Source organism: Asparagus officinalis, chromosome 4 (assembly GCF_001876935.1).
Source record: "Asparagus officinalis chromosome 4, Aspof.V1, whole genome shotgun sequence".
Classification (NCBI taxonomy): Eukaryota; Viridiplantae; Streptophyta; class Magnoliopsida; order Asparagales; family Asparagaceae; genus Asparagus; species Asparagus officinalis.
Window position 1 is genome coordinate 65,592,170 of NC_033797.1, and position 17,629 is coordinate 65,609,798.

The window sequence follows — 17,629 nt, forward strand, 5'->3', positions numbered from 1 at the left end:
CACTGGAGTAAGACTGTCTGGTGCCCCTATGGTCATGGCGCGAGAAATATCCCACTCGCCATGCAACTAGTTTGCCTTGTCCAAAGTCATTTTCGATCTAGACAGATACAAGACCGTGAGTTTCTTCTCGCGGTCGTTCTGAGGAAAGGCCATGATAAAATATCTTAGGATAAATGAAAGATCGACGATGTGGTGTTCTTTCAAAAACAGCGCCAACAACTATTTATAAGCCCCCGAAGAAGCATGCAGGAGAATTCAACAGGCGCAATCCCTGGAGTAATCAAAGAAGATCCACTTTGGGAATCCGAAATGAATCGCTCGAAAATACCAACCGCCGCTCGTAGCTCGCGCCAATCAATTGGCCAGTAAGGTGCCACTCGCCCAGCCCATGACGCCTCATTTCCTCTGTAAAAGCGGTTCCTAAAACCGACATCAATCTACAGAAAATTGACGGTTAGTGAGTTCTACGTCGCGTCTCCAGCCACGATCAATTGGCTAAAAAGTCTCAACATCATGAACAAACTCGTATCCATTTCACTCGGACCCGACTCAAGTCAGCTCCGAATGAAAAGGGCTAACTGTTATGGTAATTTACCATCTAAAGATAAAGATATCGAAAGATTGCCTCCACAGGCTTAAAAAGCCACGGTCCAAACCAGTCCAGAGGCCCAAGAGCCCAGCCAAGGGTAGGCCTATCGGCCAGCCGAGAGGATGAGTCATCTTTTTGGTCGAGAGTCATCACTGCCGACTCGAAGTGCAGGATCAATCGGTCCCTCGCAGTTAAGACGACTCCACGAACAGACGTCTCGACCATACACTCGACCTGAATCTCACTCGATTACCGAGTCGATAAATCATAAAGACAATCCGCAGATCAACCCTTCTCTACTCAAGAGATAAGATCCAGCTAAAGCTCACTTTAGATGTCACTCGACGCTACAGCATTCATTAGTCCCATCAAGATCTCCGCTCTGACAAATCACATGCATCAGTCGCTTATTCTGCTCACGAGTCACTTCGCTGGGATCGCCATGATGCTCCCCTAGCCTCGAATAAACTCCCCTCCAATTATTAGCCGCCATCTGGAAGAGGAAGGACGACCAAACAGCGGGCCTATCCTCTGCCCTGTCTCATCTGTCCAATCCAAAACACTGAGAGGACACTTCTCTCAGTATTCAAATGACTTCCCTTCCAATCGCCAGCCGACATCTGGAAGGAGAAGGATAATTCAGCAGCCTGTTTGTTCACCCCTGAACCGCCTCCTGTACATAGTCAACAAAAGTCAAGGGCCAAAATCCAAGAGACGATGGACTATAAAATGAGGTAATGAGGGTAAGAGCAGGAGGTTGATCTCTGTTTCTGTTAGCATCTGAACTTTACTCCATTTTTTGAGCCTTTACTTAATAATTCCTAGAGAGGAACCCCCTGCAAGGACCTCAATGGCCTAGGGACCTCCCAAAAAACCTTCCTCGAGCTCACCAGCTGACTTGACCGTCGGGGGTACCACGGGGGAACTAGCCCCGTACTCCTGCGATTCTCGCATGTGCAGGTCATCAGTCCACCCTGCGCACTCAGAATCGGACATAGAGTCGGAGGAGGAGTCGGCCCCACCTTTCATCCTCCTGGCATTCATCATCAATAGAAGACTTTCATCGACTGTGTGTTCACGAACATCAACAAAATATATTATACTATAACTACTAATTAACAGTATATAATAATATATTATATAAGTATTATTAATATATGTTATTAATATATGTTATTAAAATATGTTATGAAAGTATTATTAATATATGTTATTAAAATATTATATTGTATAAAATATAATATGTTATATTATAATTACTACTTAATATTATATAATAATATATTATATAATAATATATGTTATTAAAATATTATATAATATTATAATAAATATGTTGTACTATTATATAATATTGTATGTGATATTGCATAATAATATATAATAAATATCATAAAATAAATTATACATATAAATTAAACTATAATAATATTTTATTTTATTAGATGATAATATAATATAATATATTGAATATATTATTACTTTATATTTTATATATCATGTCATATATTTATAATATAATTATCATGTATTAGTTTAAGTAATACAAAAAGGTTTAAAATTTATCTCAATTGCCTTCAAAGTGGAACAAAATTATTCCAATATGGAGGATGATGTAAACTTTTATTATTGTGACAAAAAAATTTATACGAGTGGGATAATTTTATCTCAAGTGGTGAAATTGTCTCATTAATGTTCCAAAAAATCAATAACACAAAAATATATTATCCTTATTCCATTGTCCCAATGAATATCACTATGAAATAGAATCCTTAAAATTATTTTATTATCCCCAAAATGTCCTAATTAATAACAATATGAAATAGAAACACCACGTTATCGATGTTACTGTGCCGTGGGGATAAAAAGGGCATTGCTACAGGGACCCTTAAATAAGGGGACCCCAATGGGACAGGTGAGGTGTCAGCACCTGGGGGTGCGATTTACTGTTCATGAACAGTAAATCGCACCCCCAGGTGCTGACACCTCACCTGTCCCATTGGGGTCCTCTTATTTGGGGTCCCTGGGGCATTTTTCGGATAAAAAATACAAACCGCTTAACATGATCAATCAAATACAAGTGTGGGTCCCACCAATGAACATTTTTGTATTCAATATGATCAATGGATTAAAAGATTAAGAAAAATCACAAATTGGCTAAGGATAGGCGACCCCAAATCCTAAATCAAAATAAGCTGAAATCAGCTTAAAAAGCAAACTGACGTGAGGTTATGAAGACTACATAGCTCAGTCCTAAGTGACACTTAAGGCCGCGTAGCTCAGTCATGAGTGGCACTTAAAGCCATATAGCTTAGCACTGAGTGCAACTTAACCCCACGTGAGTATAGCCCCAAATTCTATCAAAGCATTAGAATCAATTGGAGCATATTTTTTATTTCTAATTTTAATTTATCAAGTATGGTTTAGTTATAATTTTTTATTCGATTTAAATATGATAATGAGTTTTTTATTTAATAGAATTAATAACCATTTGATAATGCATTAATTGGAAACTATCAAAACTCAAAGGACAAAAGTGTTATTGACATGGATTAGTGTTTAATCATTTTGATGATGGATATAATTTTCATTATCTAAATTAAAAGGGTAAAAGAGGTAATTAAATATTTTGACAAAGCAATCCTTTTTGTAAATAGTATAGATAGATGAATAGACTTGATATGGCCATTCCGATGGACTACTACTCTCAAACATTACTTCTAAGCATTTATTGACTACTAACAATGTACTGTATGGTAAACTTGTTTACACATACAATTTTATTAAAACTAGTTGAGATGCACATGCAATGTACGTTGTTGAATATCATGATTATTTAAATTAATAAAAATAGAGTAAAAATAAAAAAAAAGTTTTTTTGGATTGATCAACTCAATAATCTCTCTCTCAAATAAAATATTGTTATTATTTCCTTCAACCCAGACTATGGTCACGTAATCTACTATTTGTATGTTATAAACATATTAATCTAGTACATCATCTCTATTTATTAGTATCTTGAAGTCTTCAAAAAATGGGTGGTCATTCAATTTGCAAAGAAATTTTGCATATGAATTTACTTGCAATATGTCCATTAAACTTTTAGTTGTGGTTTGACACATATTCACGTTAACTTTTAGTTGTCATTTCATTCATATTTATATTATCTAATATTCTCATTCAATTTTATAGTTCATTCTCTGTATCATAGAAGTAAAACTAAAAGTATGAAGAATTATTTTCTTGCAAAATTAGAGCAGAGAGATTATAATATATTTAAAAGTATGAAGAATTATTTTCTTGCAAAATTAGAGCAGAGAGATTATAATATATTTCGTCATGTGTTCTAAATATAAAAATTTATTTTTTCTTTGATGCATGGTCCCTATCAAATCTTACCCCAAACGATGTGAATAAAACATATTATTATAACTCACTTGCCTAGGACAGTTGTGTTGTATATAAGACATATAGCTCGTCTGGAATATCCACATCTACTAAGTAGATTTTACTGTTATGAGATCAACATGTTAGAGGCTCGTCTTCAAACTTTTTGGCTCTATAAAAGACACAAGAATTTAGAATGCATAGCTTATATATCGTAAAGAACATATTGGTTCATGAATAATTTTCCCTAATAATGATATTATTACAACGATGTTACAATTCAGTATTAAATTAACTTTATTATATAAGATTATATGACCCTTTTAGTAATTGTAAAGCATATATATGAAACCTCGATGCTTATAGCTAGTAGTTGGGCTCCACAAAATAGGTGAACTTTACATTGTAGTTTGCTATTTGTAGTACTATTGGCAATGATATTACCTTTCATCTTTATCTTATTATTCACACTTTTCTGATTTAAGTTCTCTTTTGCTCATCACTCAATTGGCTATATTTAGTTTTTATAATATCAGAGGTTAGAATATTCTCTTATTTTTAAAAAACATTGACATGATTTATTTAAAAAATATATACACATAGTAGCAATAGTATATACTTCAGTTCAACTCAAACATTAGCTTGAAGTCATTTAAAGTGAGGTCATTTCTACGCTAGAATGGTGATATAGTGATTACACAGTCCAAAAGTCAAAGAAAAAATTTCTACAAAGAAAAAGTAATTTAATATGTTAAATTAAGAACTAATTTGTAAAATATACATGTGCAGTGCAAATAGCTATAGAAAGTAAGGTATATATCTTCATAAAAAGTTCATAGTGAGTGACCAACTACAATCATCTGAATTTAAGCATGAATAATTATTATTTTAGTTACTAATTTGATATGCGTAACTATAGAATAAATATCAAGTAAAAAATAGGAATTGAGATTGTATTATCCTATAGGTAAATAAATAAATGTTATTAGAGCTCCTCTTTATATTAAAATTAAAAGTAATAATTTAAATTATAAGTACCAAATATTAGCTCATGTGAGAAAGTAAAGTAATCTATAGTCTATATACATATATAGTCAATCAATCAAACGTGTTAAAATTATGATGATCACAGTCAAAATTATATGGTGGGTTCATATTAAATATAATTTATACAATATAGTATATTAAAGTCAAAATATTTTTAACCAATATATAGATTGTTTGAAATTTTTTGCGTATATAAACTATATTATCTAGGAATAGTGATGTGCACACTTAGCTATGGCCTAATAATCTTAATAACGACTTGCTCTTCAATATCATGATTAATTAACGTATCTTAGCATTACACTAAAAACACAATACAAATTTAGAAAACTATAAAATAAACACCTTCAAAAGTTTTAAAAATTATAAAAAACACCCTAAAATTTTGTAATTTATAAATGCACAAAACTATTAAACATTACATTGAAATCAAGGAATTACAGAAAAATCATTGAGAAATTTCAAACTTTGGAGGGGTAATTTACAATGTACTAAACTTTAAAGGTTTTTTTTGTAAATTTTAAATTTAATAAATTTTTAATTAGTTATGTTTTTTTCAAAAAAGTTATGGGTAATATTGACTATGAAAAGTTTTTCCTAAACCTATACTTTTAAAGGGTGTATGACATTTTTTGCAAAATTTTAATTTTCTAAGGGGTTATAAGTAATTTTGCATATTCATTTTCGTGTCTATAGGTTAGAAATTCTCATGGTGTTTTTTTATAAATTATAAATTTTAGGGGCTTTTTATAAATTTTTAAACTTATAGGCATTTTCTACATATTGTAAATTATTTATAGACTATTTATAATTCTTATGCTTTCAATCTACTAATGAGTTTGAAATTCTCAGGGTGTTTTTTTTATAAATTTTGAATTTTAAAGGTTTGTTTGTAATTTTTGAAACTTTAAGAGTGTTTTCCTATAAATTATAAATTATGTATGGGATATTTATAATTCCTATATTTTTAATGTACTGTTACGTTGGAAATTATCAGGATTTTTATAAATTTTATAATTTATAAAATGTTCAGAGTTGTATTACAAATTCCATAAATTTTTTAGGGTTGTTTGTGTTATTTGTAGGTTTTTAGTGTTTTTTTATAAATTTTAAATTTTAAAGGTTTGTTTGTAATTTTTGAAACTTTAAGAGTGTTTTCCTATAAATTATAAATTATGTATGGGATATTTATAATTCCTATATTTTTAATATACTGTTACGTTGGAAATTATCAGGATTTTTATAAATTTTACAATTTATAAAATGTTCAGAGTGTGTATTACAAATTCCATAAATTTTTTAGGGTTGTTTGTGTTATTTGTAGGTTTTTAGTGTGTTTATAGGTTTAAAATTTTTAAGGTGTTTCACATAAATTTTGAATTTTTAGGGTGTTGTTGTAATTTTCAAAACTTACAAGACATTTCCTCTGAAGTCCAAATTTTTTTAGTTTCTAGCTAGCATATATTTTTTAGATTTCTCGCTGAATTGAAATAAGTAAAATTTATAATTTTAAAGATGCTTTAATAAAATTTTGAATTTGTAGGGGTGTTTTTACAATTTAAAAAACTTGGAGAATATTTTTTACAAAGTCTAAAAATTTTTAGGTGGTGGCTAGCATATGTTTTTTAGATTTCTCTACGAACTGAAATAAGTAAATAATTTGAATTATAGAAAACGTATCTTTTTTATCCAATAACATGTTAAGTCTCATTATGAATGAGATAATCATTTAGTTACCAATTCAAAGAAGATATGATAATTAGAATATATTATGATAATAATATAATATTTAAAAAAGCTATGGGTAAGATTGATCATAGAAAGATTTTTTCGAACTCGTACTTTTAAAGCTCTCATGGTGTTTTTTTGTAAATTATGAATTTTAGGGGTTTTTATAAAATTTTAAACTTATAGGCATTTTCTACAAATTGTAAATTTTTTATAGACTATTTATAATTTCTATGCTTTCAATTTACTAATAAGTTTAAAATTCTCAGGGTTTTTTATAAGTTTTAAATTTTAAAGGTTTGTTTATAATTTTTAAAACTTTAAGGGTATTTTTTTATGAATTATAAATTATGTAGGGGATATTTATAATTCCTATATTTTAATGTACTGTTATGTTAGAAATTATTAGGATTTTTGTAAATTTAATAATTTTGAGGGTTTTATTTTGTAATTTGTAAAAGGTTTAGAGTGTGTATTGCAAGTTTCATAAATTTTCGGTGGTTGTTTGTGTTATTTGTAGGTTTTTAGTGTGTTTATAGGTTTGAAATTTTCTAGGTGTATTATTATAATTTTTGAAATTTTAGGTGTGTTTTTGTAATTTTTAAAACTTACAAGATATTTACTCCAAAATCAAAAAAACTTTCAGTTTCTAGCTCGCATATATTTTTCAGATTTCTCACTGAATTAAAATAAATAAAATTTATAATTTTCAAGATGCTTTAATAAAATTTTAAATTTGTAGGAGTATTTTTTCAATTTAAAAACTTAGAGATTATTTTTTACAAAGTCCAAAAACTTTTAGGTGCTGGCTAGCATTTGTTTTTTAGATTTATCTGCAAATTAAAATAAGTGAATAATTTGAATAATATGAAACGTATCTCTTTTATCCAATAACATGTTAAGTCTCATTATGAATGATATAAATCATTTAGCTACTAATTCAAAAAAAAATAGGATAATTAAAATGGATTAGGATAATAATGTAATATTAAAAAAAGTTAACGGTAATATTGACCATAGAAAGATTTTTCCGAACTTGTGCTTTTAAAGGGAGTATGATGATTATATTTCAAGTAAATTGTTTTTTCTATTAACGTTTTCTCATTCTTCCCATATTATAGAATAATATAACAAATACAATAAATAGGCTTTAATTAAATTATATAGGGTTCATCATCATCTATTTGGATAAAAATAGATATTTTAAGAGAAAAGGAAAATAGGTAAAAAAAATCAGGCAAAAATATATAGGGCAATTGCATACTAGTCCCTTAAATCTTCTTTAATTGCCAAAAAGTCCCTCAAATCTCGGTATTTGTCAATAATCCCTTAAATCTTTAATTTTCTTGTCAAAACGTCCCTCTGGTTAATAATTAGGATGAATTTCTATTAACTATAATCGAAATACATAGATTTTCCATTATATCCCCCACTCATACTTAATGTTATTCTTTAGATCTCAATAACTCATTTGATAGTGGGTTTATACCTGAAAGTCACAACCCAAAAACCAGTAACTAGTGGCACAGCTAGGAATTGGAGCTTGAGGGTTCACCATTATTTATTCTCTAAAAAATTACTAAAGTTTGCGTAAACAATTATATCAATAATCATCTACTCCTCTATACTTACAGGAGGATCCAAAGATTCACTATTCATACTGCAGTAAAAATACTACATTAAATCACTGTAGCATCTATTACTGAAACAATATCACTATAGCACAAAACAGATATTGTAGTATTTTAAAAAATGCTATAGCATTTTACAAAAAAATACTGCAACATTTAAAAACAAGAATTACTGCAGCATAAATAAAAAACCCTGCTTCGCATGGGGTGCACACTAGTGTTCAATAATATCAAGATTTTCTTGAGACAAAGGTTTGGATCTCATATTCAAAAATCTGAAACCAGATATTAAATATAAAATGATTGTTTACCAAAAAAGTACGTCCTACTTCAAAAGTGCAGTTAGAATTTAGGGTGGCACTACAGGCACACCTCCAGGCACACCTTGTGCCACACCCCCTCTCTCAGCTACAGTGCACGGGGCTCACACATGGGATTAAAAAATCTCATGTGTGTGTCCCGTGCACTGTAGCTGAGAGAGGGGGTGTGGCACAAGGTGTCCCTGTACCATTTTCCTAGAATTTATACACCTATCTCTAGAGAAATAATGACATCAAGCTTGAAAATGACATTTAGAGACTAACCGGACGATTTCACATTTTTCTGTAACTAGTCGTGAACACCGTGCAAAGCACAACATATCATTTTTTCTCGTTATAGTAATCCCGATTTTTAAAATGCTACAGTATTTTTTTAAAAAATTGGACTGCTACAGTTCCCGCCTATGCTACAGTTTTTTTTAAAAAAAGCTATAGTATTCCTGTGTTCTACACTAATATTTTTTAAAAAAAATACTATAGTATCTTGTTTCATGTTTGCTACAGTAAATGTTACCGTAACATTTTTAGTGTAGCATGAATAGTGAATCATGGGTTCTCCCATTTGTATAAAGGAGTAGATTGTTACATCATTGATCATTGTTGATATTATCAAAAACATCATAATCGATATATGTTACTGTTATAATTCATGTCATGTTGATTACATGGTTTATAAATTGAATTCGTTGACCATCAGCAAAGAAATTAATTTCATTTTATGACACAGTTTATAATCTCTTGTGAACTGTCTCCGTTCTTATGAATGTTGCTAGTGAGATTGATGCACAAACAATGGTATGTAGAGGATTTTGTTTATTTTGGACTAAATTAGTTAATAATTAAGAAGACATTATTGTCAGTCAAGATCGTCAGATGAATTATTAAGCTCATTATAGATATTTCCTATTGCTACAAGTCTAGAGGCTATATAATCACCTAATTTCCCCAATATATCCATTCCTCTTCATCTCCTCTGACATTCAAGGGGATTTGGGAAAAGTTTTCATCTTCGGTTAAGTGTTTAACCAAGTTAGAGTTAGCAAATTTAACAGATTTCCTACCAGAAGAATGTTTTGGCAAAAAAATTTGAAGATTTGAGGGACTTTTTAGCAAATAATGAGACTCTAGGGACGTTTTGGCAATTAAAGATGATGTAAGGGAAGTAAGATGCAATTACCCCAAAATATATGTGCAACTCGGGTCGGGTAAGCGGATAAAAGCAACCGCTGCCTAGCGTCAATATTCAGCGATTCCTCTTCTACAGCGACCAAATTAAGATCTTTCCCTTTTCCCCTCGATAATGTCTTCTTCTTCTTCTGACGATGACGAAGGAGAGTACGTCCCCATCACGCGTACCGGCCGGAGTTCCGAGAGACGATGGATTACTTTCGCGCTGTTTACATCGCCGACGAGCGCAGCCATCGGTCTCTTAGCCTCACCACCGAGGTTATTCATCTCAACGCCGGCAACTACACTGTTAGTACTTAAAAATCCTTTCTTTTTTGTTTTCTTTGCCAAAACTTTGATGGTTTCTTCCTTTTTGAATTGGAAAAAGTGTTTCTTTTGGAAGTTTTATTGATTGCTTGTTTATATTGGATAAGAATATAAGATCTGGACATCAGTCCGTAATAATGAGAAGACGCAGGCTAAATTTTGAGATGGTTAACTATGCTAAGCAGTAGAAAAAATCAGTACGCAGATTCTAGTCTGGGATTCCCCCCCCTAGCTTCTGGTTCACCGCTCACTACATATTATCAGCACTTAAAAATGTCATTTTGATCTTCGATTAAAAGCTGAAAGGGCTCTATGTTGGATCGTGCATAGGATCTGGAATAAGTGATGGCAGTCTGGTTATTTTGTAGTGAAAGCAACAAAGGTGCTTGATTTATGGGGCATTGTAAGTTGGAGAGAAGTGAAGATCTTTTTATGGGAAAGACTCAATCTTGAGCTTTAAGATTTACTGCTTACTCAATGTTCTGTCAAGGCAGGCTTTGTAGTTATTCGTGGAGACCGAAAGGATTAATCATTAAGGTCGAGCTTACATTTCAAAGAACGAGAGCCTATTGGAGTATGGGGTTGGTTGAGAGAGAACCTAAAGATCTGTTATTGAGTAGATTAATACTGTAATAGCCATCACTCGCTGATGGTAGGCAATAAATCCTAGAACCATGAATTAGGTTGGAAATACTGGCTGTAATATCTCTCGATGAAGGGTTTTGCTGTACTGAACATGCTTAGTAGTGCAATCTCCAAAGATATGAATAGTCACGTTATTCATAGTTGTAAGCATATATTTATAAGCATATCACCTGTAATCTAACTTCTTAAGCTCACAGTTGCATGAAAAATATGTTGTTTTTAACCAACATTTTCAAATATAAATAGCTATATGTTGCGAATTAAGATTCAAAAACTCAAAAAGGCGAATTTCTTCAAGAGCTTTACTATCTCATTAAGCTTTGGACATCGTCAACCATTTAGCAACTATTCTCAGTCATGTTGATAAGGTTAAAAAATCAAGAGAGGTTAGAGTTAAGATCCATGTTTTTAAATTGATCACCCATGCAAACTCATATACTCTAGCATTCAAATAAGCCCACCAGGTGAGGTCAACTAAAACCATGTTTATTTCTCTGTCTAGCGATTTTTCTACCTACCTATCACATGCCTATTAAAGGAAAGCTTTTTTGGAGCTAATTTCTTTGCTCGTTCATGAAAATAAGGCATGGTTATACATCATTATTTTCATCATTGATTCATTGCTAGGATCACCTTGACTTTGGTGCATAACTGAATTAAAGAAAGGTCTATAGAGGAATTTACAAAGATTTTGTGACCAGTTGGCAACAGGTGTTCATCTGTCTGGCACCAAATATGCTAAAGAGGAAAATAAGATCAACTTGTATTTCATATATGACTTTACACGTGTATTTCCATGGGAAACTTTGCTCTCTGTNTGCAATTATGAAGTTTATTTTCTTTCTCTTGCATTTCACTTTCAGTTGTTTAATTCGTGGTCGTCTTGTTTCATGTGTGCACTAGTATTTCGGGGTCTTGGATAGTTTTTTATGGGATGTTAAGTGGCTTCCCTTTTCTTTTGTTTATTTGAACATCTTGTCCTGTGTGTTCTACTTGATAATATGTTATTGTAATTAGATATCAACAAATGATGCAAATTTGCTTTCTTTCATAGGTCTGGCATTTTAGGCGTCTAGTTCTTGAGGCACTGAATGTTGATTTATGTCTTGAAAGGGATTTTATTGATCGTCTTGCTGTGAGAAACTCCAAGAATTATCAGATCTGGTGAGGAGACTATAGCAGCCATATGCCTGTTTGTGAAATTGCTATGGATATTTATTAACTATAATGTAAAATGCATGTTGCATAATAATCGGGGCAAGATCATAGCATGTCCTAATCGTTTATAATATACCATGCAGGCATCATCGGCGGTGGGTTGCAGAGAAACTGGGAACAGAAGCTTCAGAGAGGGAGCTGGAGTTTACTAAGAAGATACTTGATCTTGATGCTAAAAATTACCATGCGTGGTCGCATAGGCAGGTGCATGAGTAGTTTCAGCAACTTTATCTTCAAAGAATAAGATTTTGTCAATACAACAGTTACATGGTTATATGTATTTAACCAGCTATATCATGCAGTACTCCTAAATACTCATAGATTGTGCACAGGAGAAGTGAGGACCTACAAGAAATTTGAGCTTATTCCTTCTGTTAAAGATATGAAAATTCTAGGTACTAGATGGTACAGGAAATGATATAATTATTTATGTTTACCTGATCAAATCATGACTGGAGAGAATTTAATCCATGACAGTTATATCTCAATTCTTGCATGACGACGTTGGCTAATAGGTGAAATATGATTATGCAGTGGGTGCTTCAGGCCTTAGGCGGATGGCAAAATGAGCTTGCTTACTGTGACAAGCTGCTTCAGTATGACATTTTCAATAACTCAGCATGGAATCAGGTATTAGTCCTTCTTTTCTCTGGTTGTTTGACATGATATCTTGCTGCTTGATAGGATGCCTACACTTGACTTCTCTTAACAACTTTGGGCCTTATGTTACTCTAGACTTTTAATTCATGATACTTGTTTTTACTAACTTGAATGTGTTACATACCTCGATGTCTATTATGGTCAGAAACTCGAAATATTAAGCTTGCAAATGGGATTGTTTTGCCAAATCACAATTCCATATCTTTGGCTTTTGCAAGTGTGTATGTTAGTACTCTTCTTAGAAATTTGTGTTTGAGTGTATCTTATCACCATGTTTTTAGATTGTATTCTATCATTATACAAACCTCATGAATTCACTATGTTTTTTGCTTCACGATTGAATGACCGTGAGTATCATCTGAGAATTCTTAATTGACTAGTTGCTAAGAGACTCTTACAAGGGATTATCTTGATCTACACCAGTGGATTGATAATGGTTCTCAAATCTTTAAGGAGAGATTGTGAGACCATGAATGCTATAGAAAACAAATATGTCTGAATAAGTTATTTAACCGCAGCGGTAAAAGCCAGCTCTTCAATTAACTCTTCATTCTTTAATTAAACGAGGAGTCAATAATAGTATAATACACTCCAGGATTTTGAAGCTGCGACCACTCAATAGCAGACCTCTTAACTGAGGAACCTCAAAGTAGCTTTGCATGAACATAGGACACAAGTTTGAAGTGTTTGGTTGTCCTGAAGTGTCCGACATGGGAACTTCTTGAACACGTACGTAACGACTAACCACTTAAATAAATTAGACCAGAGTCCTACAAGATAACCTTAGTCATAATCTAATAATAATATCTTGCACACAGAAACTACTTCAAGATGGCAATAAGTTGTGACACTGTAGTAGTTTTATCATTTAAAGTATTATATTGGAGGTAGTGTCTGACACGTCACAAGACCTAAAATTCGAAGTGTCCTGGTAGTACTATCTCAAGGTAGTTCTATACACCATCTCCTTTTCTAGTTTCTACACTAGTCTTCCTAGTGCATGCAATGCATACATGGTCAGATACACTTGCGCATAACAATTTGTTGAAGTATAGAAATATATGTGGAAATTTTTTTAAATGTTATGAAAATTTTTAAAAGATATCTTATAAATTATAATCAAATGTAAGCATAAAAAAGATGAAGAATTTCATGTATTTAGTGCAGTCACTTACTTTTCGTCTAGGTTGCACAAGTGCGTGTGCGACTGTGCGGACACGGGACATGACAAATTTGTAAAATGTAGGATACGGGGACACGTATAGAATCAGAAATAGGAACAAGAGGAGGTCCGTAGTGTCGAACAGAGAAGATCCAACTTCAAGTTGAGCTCTGACTGGCGTCTTCTTCGTTCCTTGTGTTTGGAGAAGAGAGAGAAACAAACAGGAACGCGCTTGACTTAACAGGACACCTGTGCATAAAAAAAGGAAACAAAACATGTGGATGTTTTCTGAAAGCTTTAATCTTGTATATTGGGTTATTGGGTTTAAAAACCTTAAACCTTTTGGTTTAACCTGATACCCAAAAGAACCCATCATTAGAGCTTGTTGGACTTTTTTTTGTGTGGGATCCACTGGTTTAAAAGAAGGATTGGGATCCTCTACTCATGCATAGTGATTCCTAATATTTGCTAATGCATCTCTACCCTTCATTGTGTGGACCCCACCTTCCACTTTGTACTCATCCACACAATGAAGGGTGGTGATGCATTAGCAAACATTAGGAATCACTATGCATGAGTAGAGGATCTCAATCCTTAAAAGAAAAGGTACCCAAAAGAACCCATTATTGCATGATTGGGTTTCTTTTTTTTTGGGTCCACTCGTGAGGAAAAGTTGTGTCCGACGTGTCTTGAGCTTGTCTGCACCCGACATGTGCATGTATGGTCCGATACACTCGTGCATAACAATTTGTTGAAGATAGAAATAAATGTTGAATTTTTTTTGAAGGTTATGAAAATTAAAAAAGATATCTTATAAATTATAATCAAATGTAATCATAAAAAATATGAAGAATTTCATGTATTTAGTGTAGTCACTTACTTTTCATCTAGGTTGCACAAGTGTGTGCGCGGACGCGGGACATAACAAATTTGTAAAATGTAGGATACAGGAACACGTATAGAATCAGAAATACGAACAAGAGGAGGTATTGTAGTGTCGAATAGAGAAGATCCATTCTCAAGTTGAGCTCTGACTGGCGTCTTCTTCGTTCCTTGTGTTTGGAGAAGAGAGGGAAACAAACGGGAACGCGCTTGACTTAAGAAACAGGACACCTGTCCATGAAAAAGGAAAACAAAACATGTGGATATTTTCAGAAAGCTTTAATCCTGTATATTGGGATATCACATTCAAAAACCTTTAAACTTTTGGTTTTAACTTGATACCCAAAAGAACCCATCATTAGAGCTGTTTGGGCTTTTTTTGTGTGGGATCCAAAAGAATCCATTATTGCATGATTGGGTTTCTTTTTTTTTGTGGGTCCACTTGCAAGGAAAAGTTACGTCCAACGTGTCTTGAGCGTGTCTGCACCTGACATGTGTTAGACACGGTTGCGGCCCTTGATTTGCCAAGTCAGGGTAACCCAGCTTTTCATAATCTTTTTTATTATATCTTAACGTATCACGTCACAATAAACTCACTAGTTAAAAGAAGTTATCCAATGAACTCACTAGTTAAAAGAAGTTATCCAAAAGATCATGTTGCATTCCAATTTTAAGTGCTGTTGAGAATTTGGCATGAGAGAAAAATTAAGATTTGTCCTACAAAGATTAAGAAGAAAAAGTTATCTAAAGAACAGATCGGAGTGAGACGTGAATCAAGAATGAACACGTACGTAATTACAAAGTAATAATACTCCGGTGTACACAATGCGTGTATGACAGAGAACACTTATGTATAATTAAATTCTGTTAACATTGATAATGGATGCTAACACAAATAAGTGTATAAATGTAGACAAAGTAATTCCAAAACACAATAAAAGTATATGACACTATACAAATTAATAATGTCCTATAGACAAATCAAGAATCACTCCCCATAGATAGAAAAACTCCACATCATCTTAGAAAAACTCCACATCATCTTATTCTTCTCTCTTAACCCTATATGCTGTAGTTTTTTGGAGCTTGGGCGATTCATTTGATTTTAACGCGTGGCTATTGGGGTAGTTACAGAACGTGGGGTTACTTGATTTTTTCCATATTTACCTCAAAGTTTTTTCCTAGTTGCACATAGATTTTGAGGCATTTTTTGGTTTTTTTGAAGATGAGGCTCACATGAACGTGGGGACTGAGGAGGGTCAGTGGACTTTTTCCGAGTTTGACCTCAAACTACTTTCCTAGTTGTATATAGATTTTGAGGGTATTAGCGGATTTCTTTGATAATGAGGCTTACAGGCTCAAAACTAGGGCTTTGTTTAAATAGTAGTACACATAGATATAGATTACAAATTAAGGGATTTTAATGAAGAAAAGAAAATGCTGTACCTCTGTTTCTTATTATCTCCAAGGACAAAAGCAAGAGAGTCAGACTTGAGGTGCTGCTAAAAGTACGTGGAACATCTGTTTTTACTTTTTTTTTTTAATTTTGTCTACGTTTGTTCCTCAGTTTAATTAAAAGGATTTTTTATAAGCGTCAAAAAGGATTTTAAGTGGTCAGGGGTAGTTTTTGGAATCTTGAAAGTTGAAAACGTGATCTGTAGAACATGTTTTTTTTAACTTATTAAAAACATTGCTTATTGTTTTTATTTTTGCATTTTTACGAATTTGTCCATCAGATGAGTTAGGAAGGAATTTAAGTTATGAGGGTAGCTTCGGACTTTTGAAAATTGACACACATGACCAAAAACAAGGCTGGTCTCAAATATATATATAGTACGAGATATGTCAAGTTAAGAAAGCATGTAATATTCAAACTCAATAATTGAGAACAAAAAAGAAGGGGGTTCGATTATGTGCTTTGCATCTGTTTTCTTTTCGTTTCTGACTTTGATTCTGCCTTGTTTGCTTTTACCTGACAGATATTCTTTGTGCACTTACTATTTTGTTACAGAGGTACTTCGTGATCTCAAGATCTCCACTTCTAGGAGGCCTTCGAGCCATGCGAGAATCTGAGGTAGGTTATACAATCTTAGCAATCTTAGCAAACCCTGAGAATGAAAGCCCATGGAGATACCTACGAGGCTTGTACCAAGGCGAGACTGAACTTTTAGTAAGTGATAATCAAATCTCAGAAGTTTGTCTCAAGATCTTGAAGACCAATCAGAGCTCCGTATTTGCTCTCGGCCTTCTGTTGGATCTCCTTTGCTATGGCTTTCAGCCTTCTGGTGAATTGAGGGGTGTTATTGAAAGTTCAAGAAATCTTGAAGCCGGATCTGCAGATTCCAATTTAGCGACGAGCATTTGCTCTATTTTGGAGGCTGTTGATCCTATGAGATCCAACTATTGGGGATGGCGCAGGAGCCGTATCTCTTCTCAGGTTTGTTGAGGTGGTCAAGAACCTGTACTGGTGTTCATTACTTCAGCTGTTCTTTATGGGCTTCCATGATTCAGCGATTAATATTTGCTCTTTGAGTGTGGACTTTTTAAACAATGAAATTGAAATATGTATGTTCATGGAAAATGTGATTGGACTTGGGGATATAATTTAATACTCATATGTAGCAGCATTAATTTGAAATGTGATTTTTATATTCCTGACTATCTTACGCCAGTTTATTTATTTATTGGATGAAGTTGCAGGGCCTAAAGTTAAGTGTTTTGCCTTATCGTGCTTGTGGTATGTCATCATTGACCATTGTGGAGGTTGAAACTCGCATATTGTTGTACTTAAACGTAAGTTATATTAATGGGTAGCTTATATATCCTATTATAATAATAGAAGCTAGATTGCGGCCTAATGTTTTCA

At 32.9% G+C, this 17,629-nt stretch overlaps 1 protein-coding gene across 1 annotated transcript; it reads left to right on the forward strand.

Moving 5' to 3' along the window:
- On the forward strand, nt 9,934-17,424 carry LOC109837606 (protein farnesyltransferase/geranylgeranyltransferase type-1 subunit alpha). The gene is given in 6 exon segments (XM_020405922.1): nt 9,934-10,050; nt 10,053-10,178; nt 11,896-12,005; nt 12,143-12,263; nt 12,594-12,689; nt 16,775-17,424. Coding segments are annotated over 6 exon segments (936 nt in total). The 5' UTR covers nt 9,934-10,002; the 3' UTR covers nt 17,210-17,424.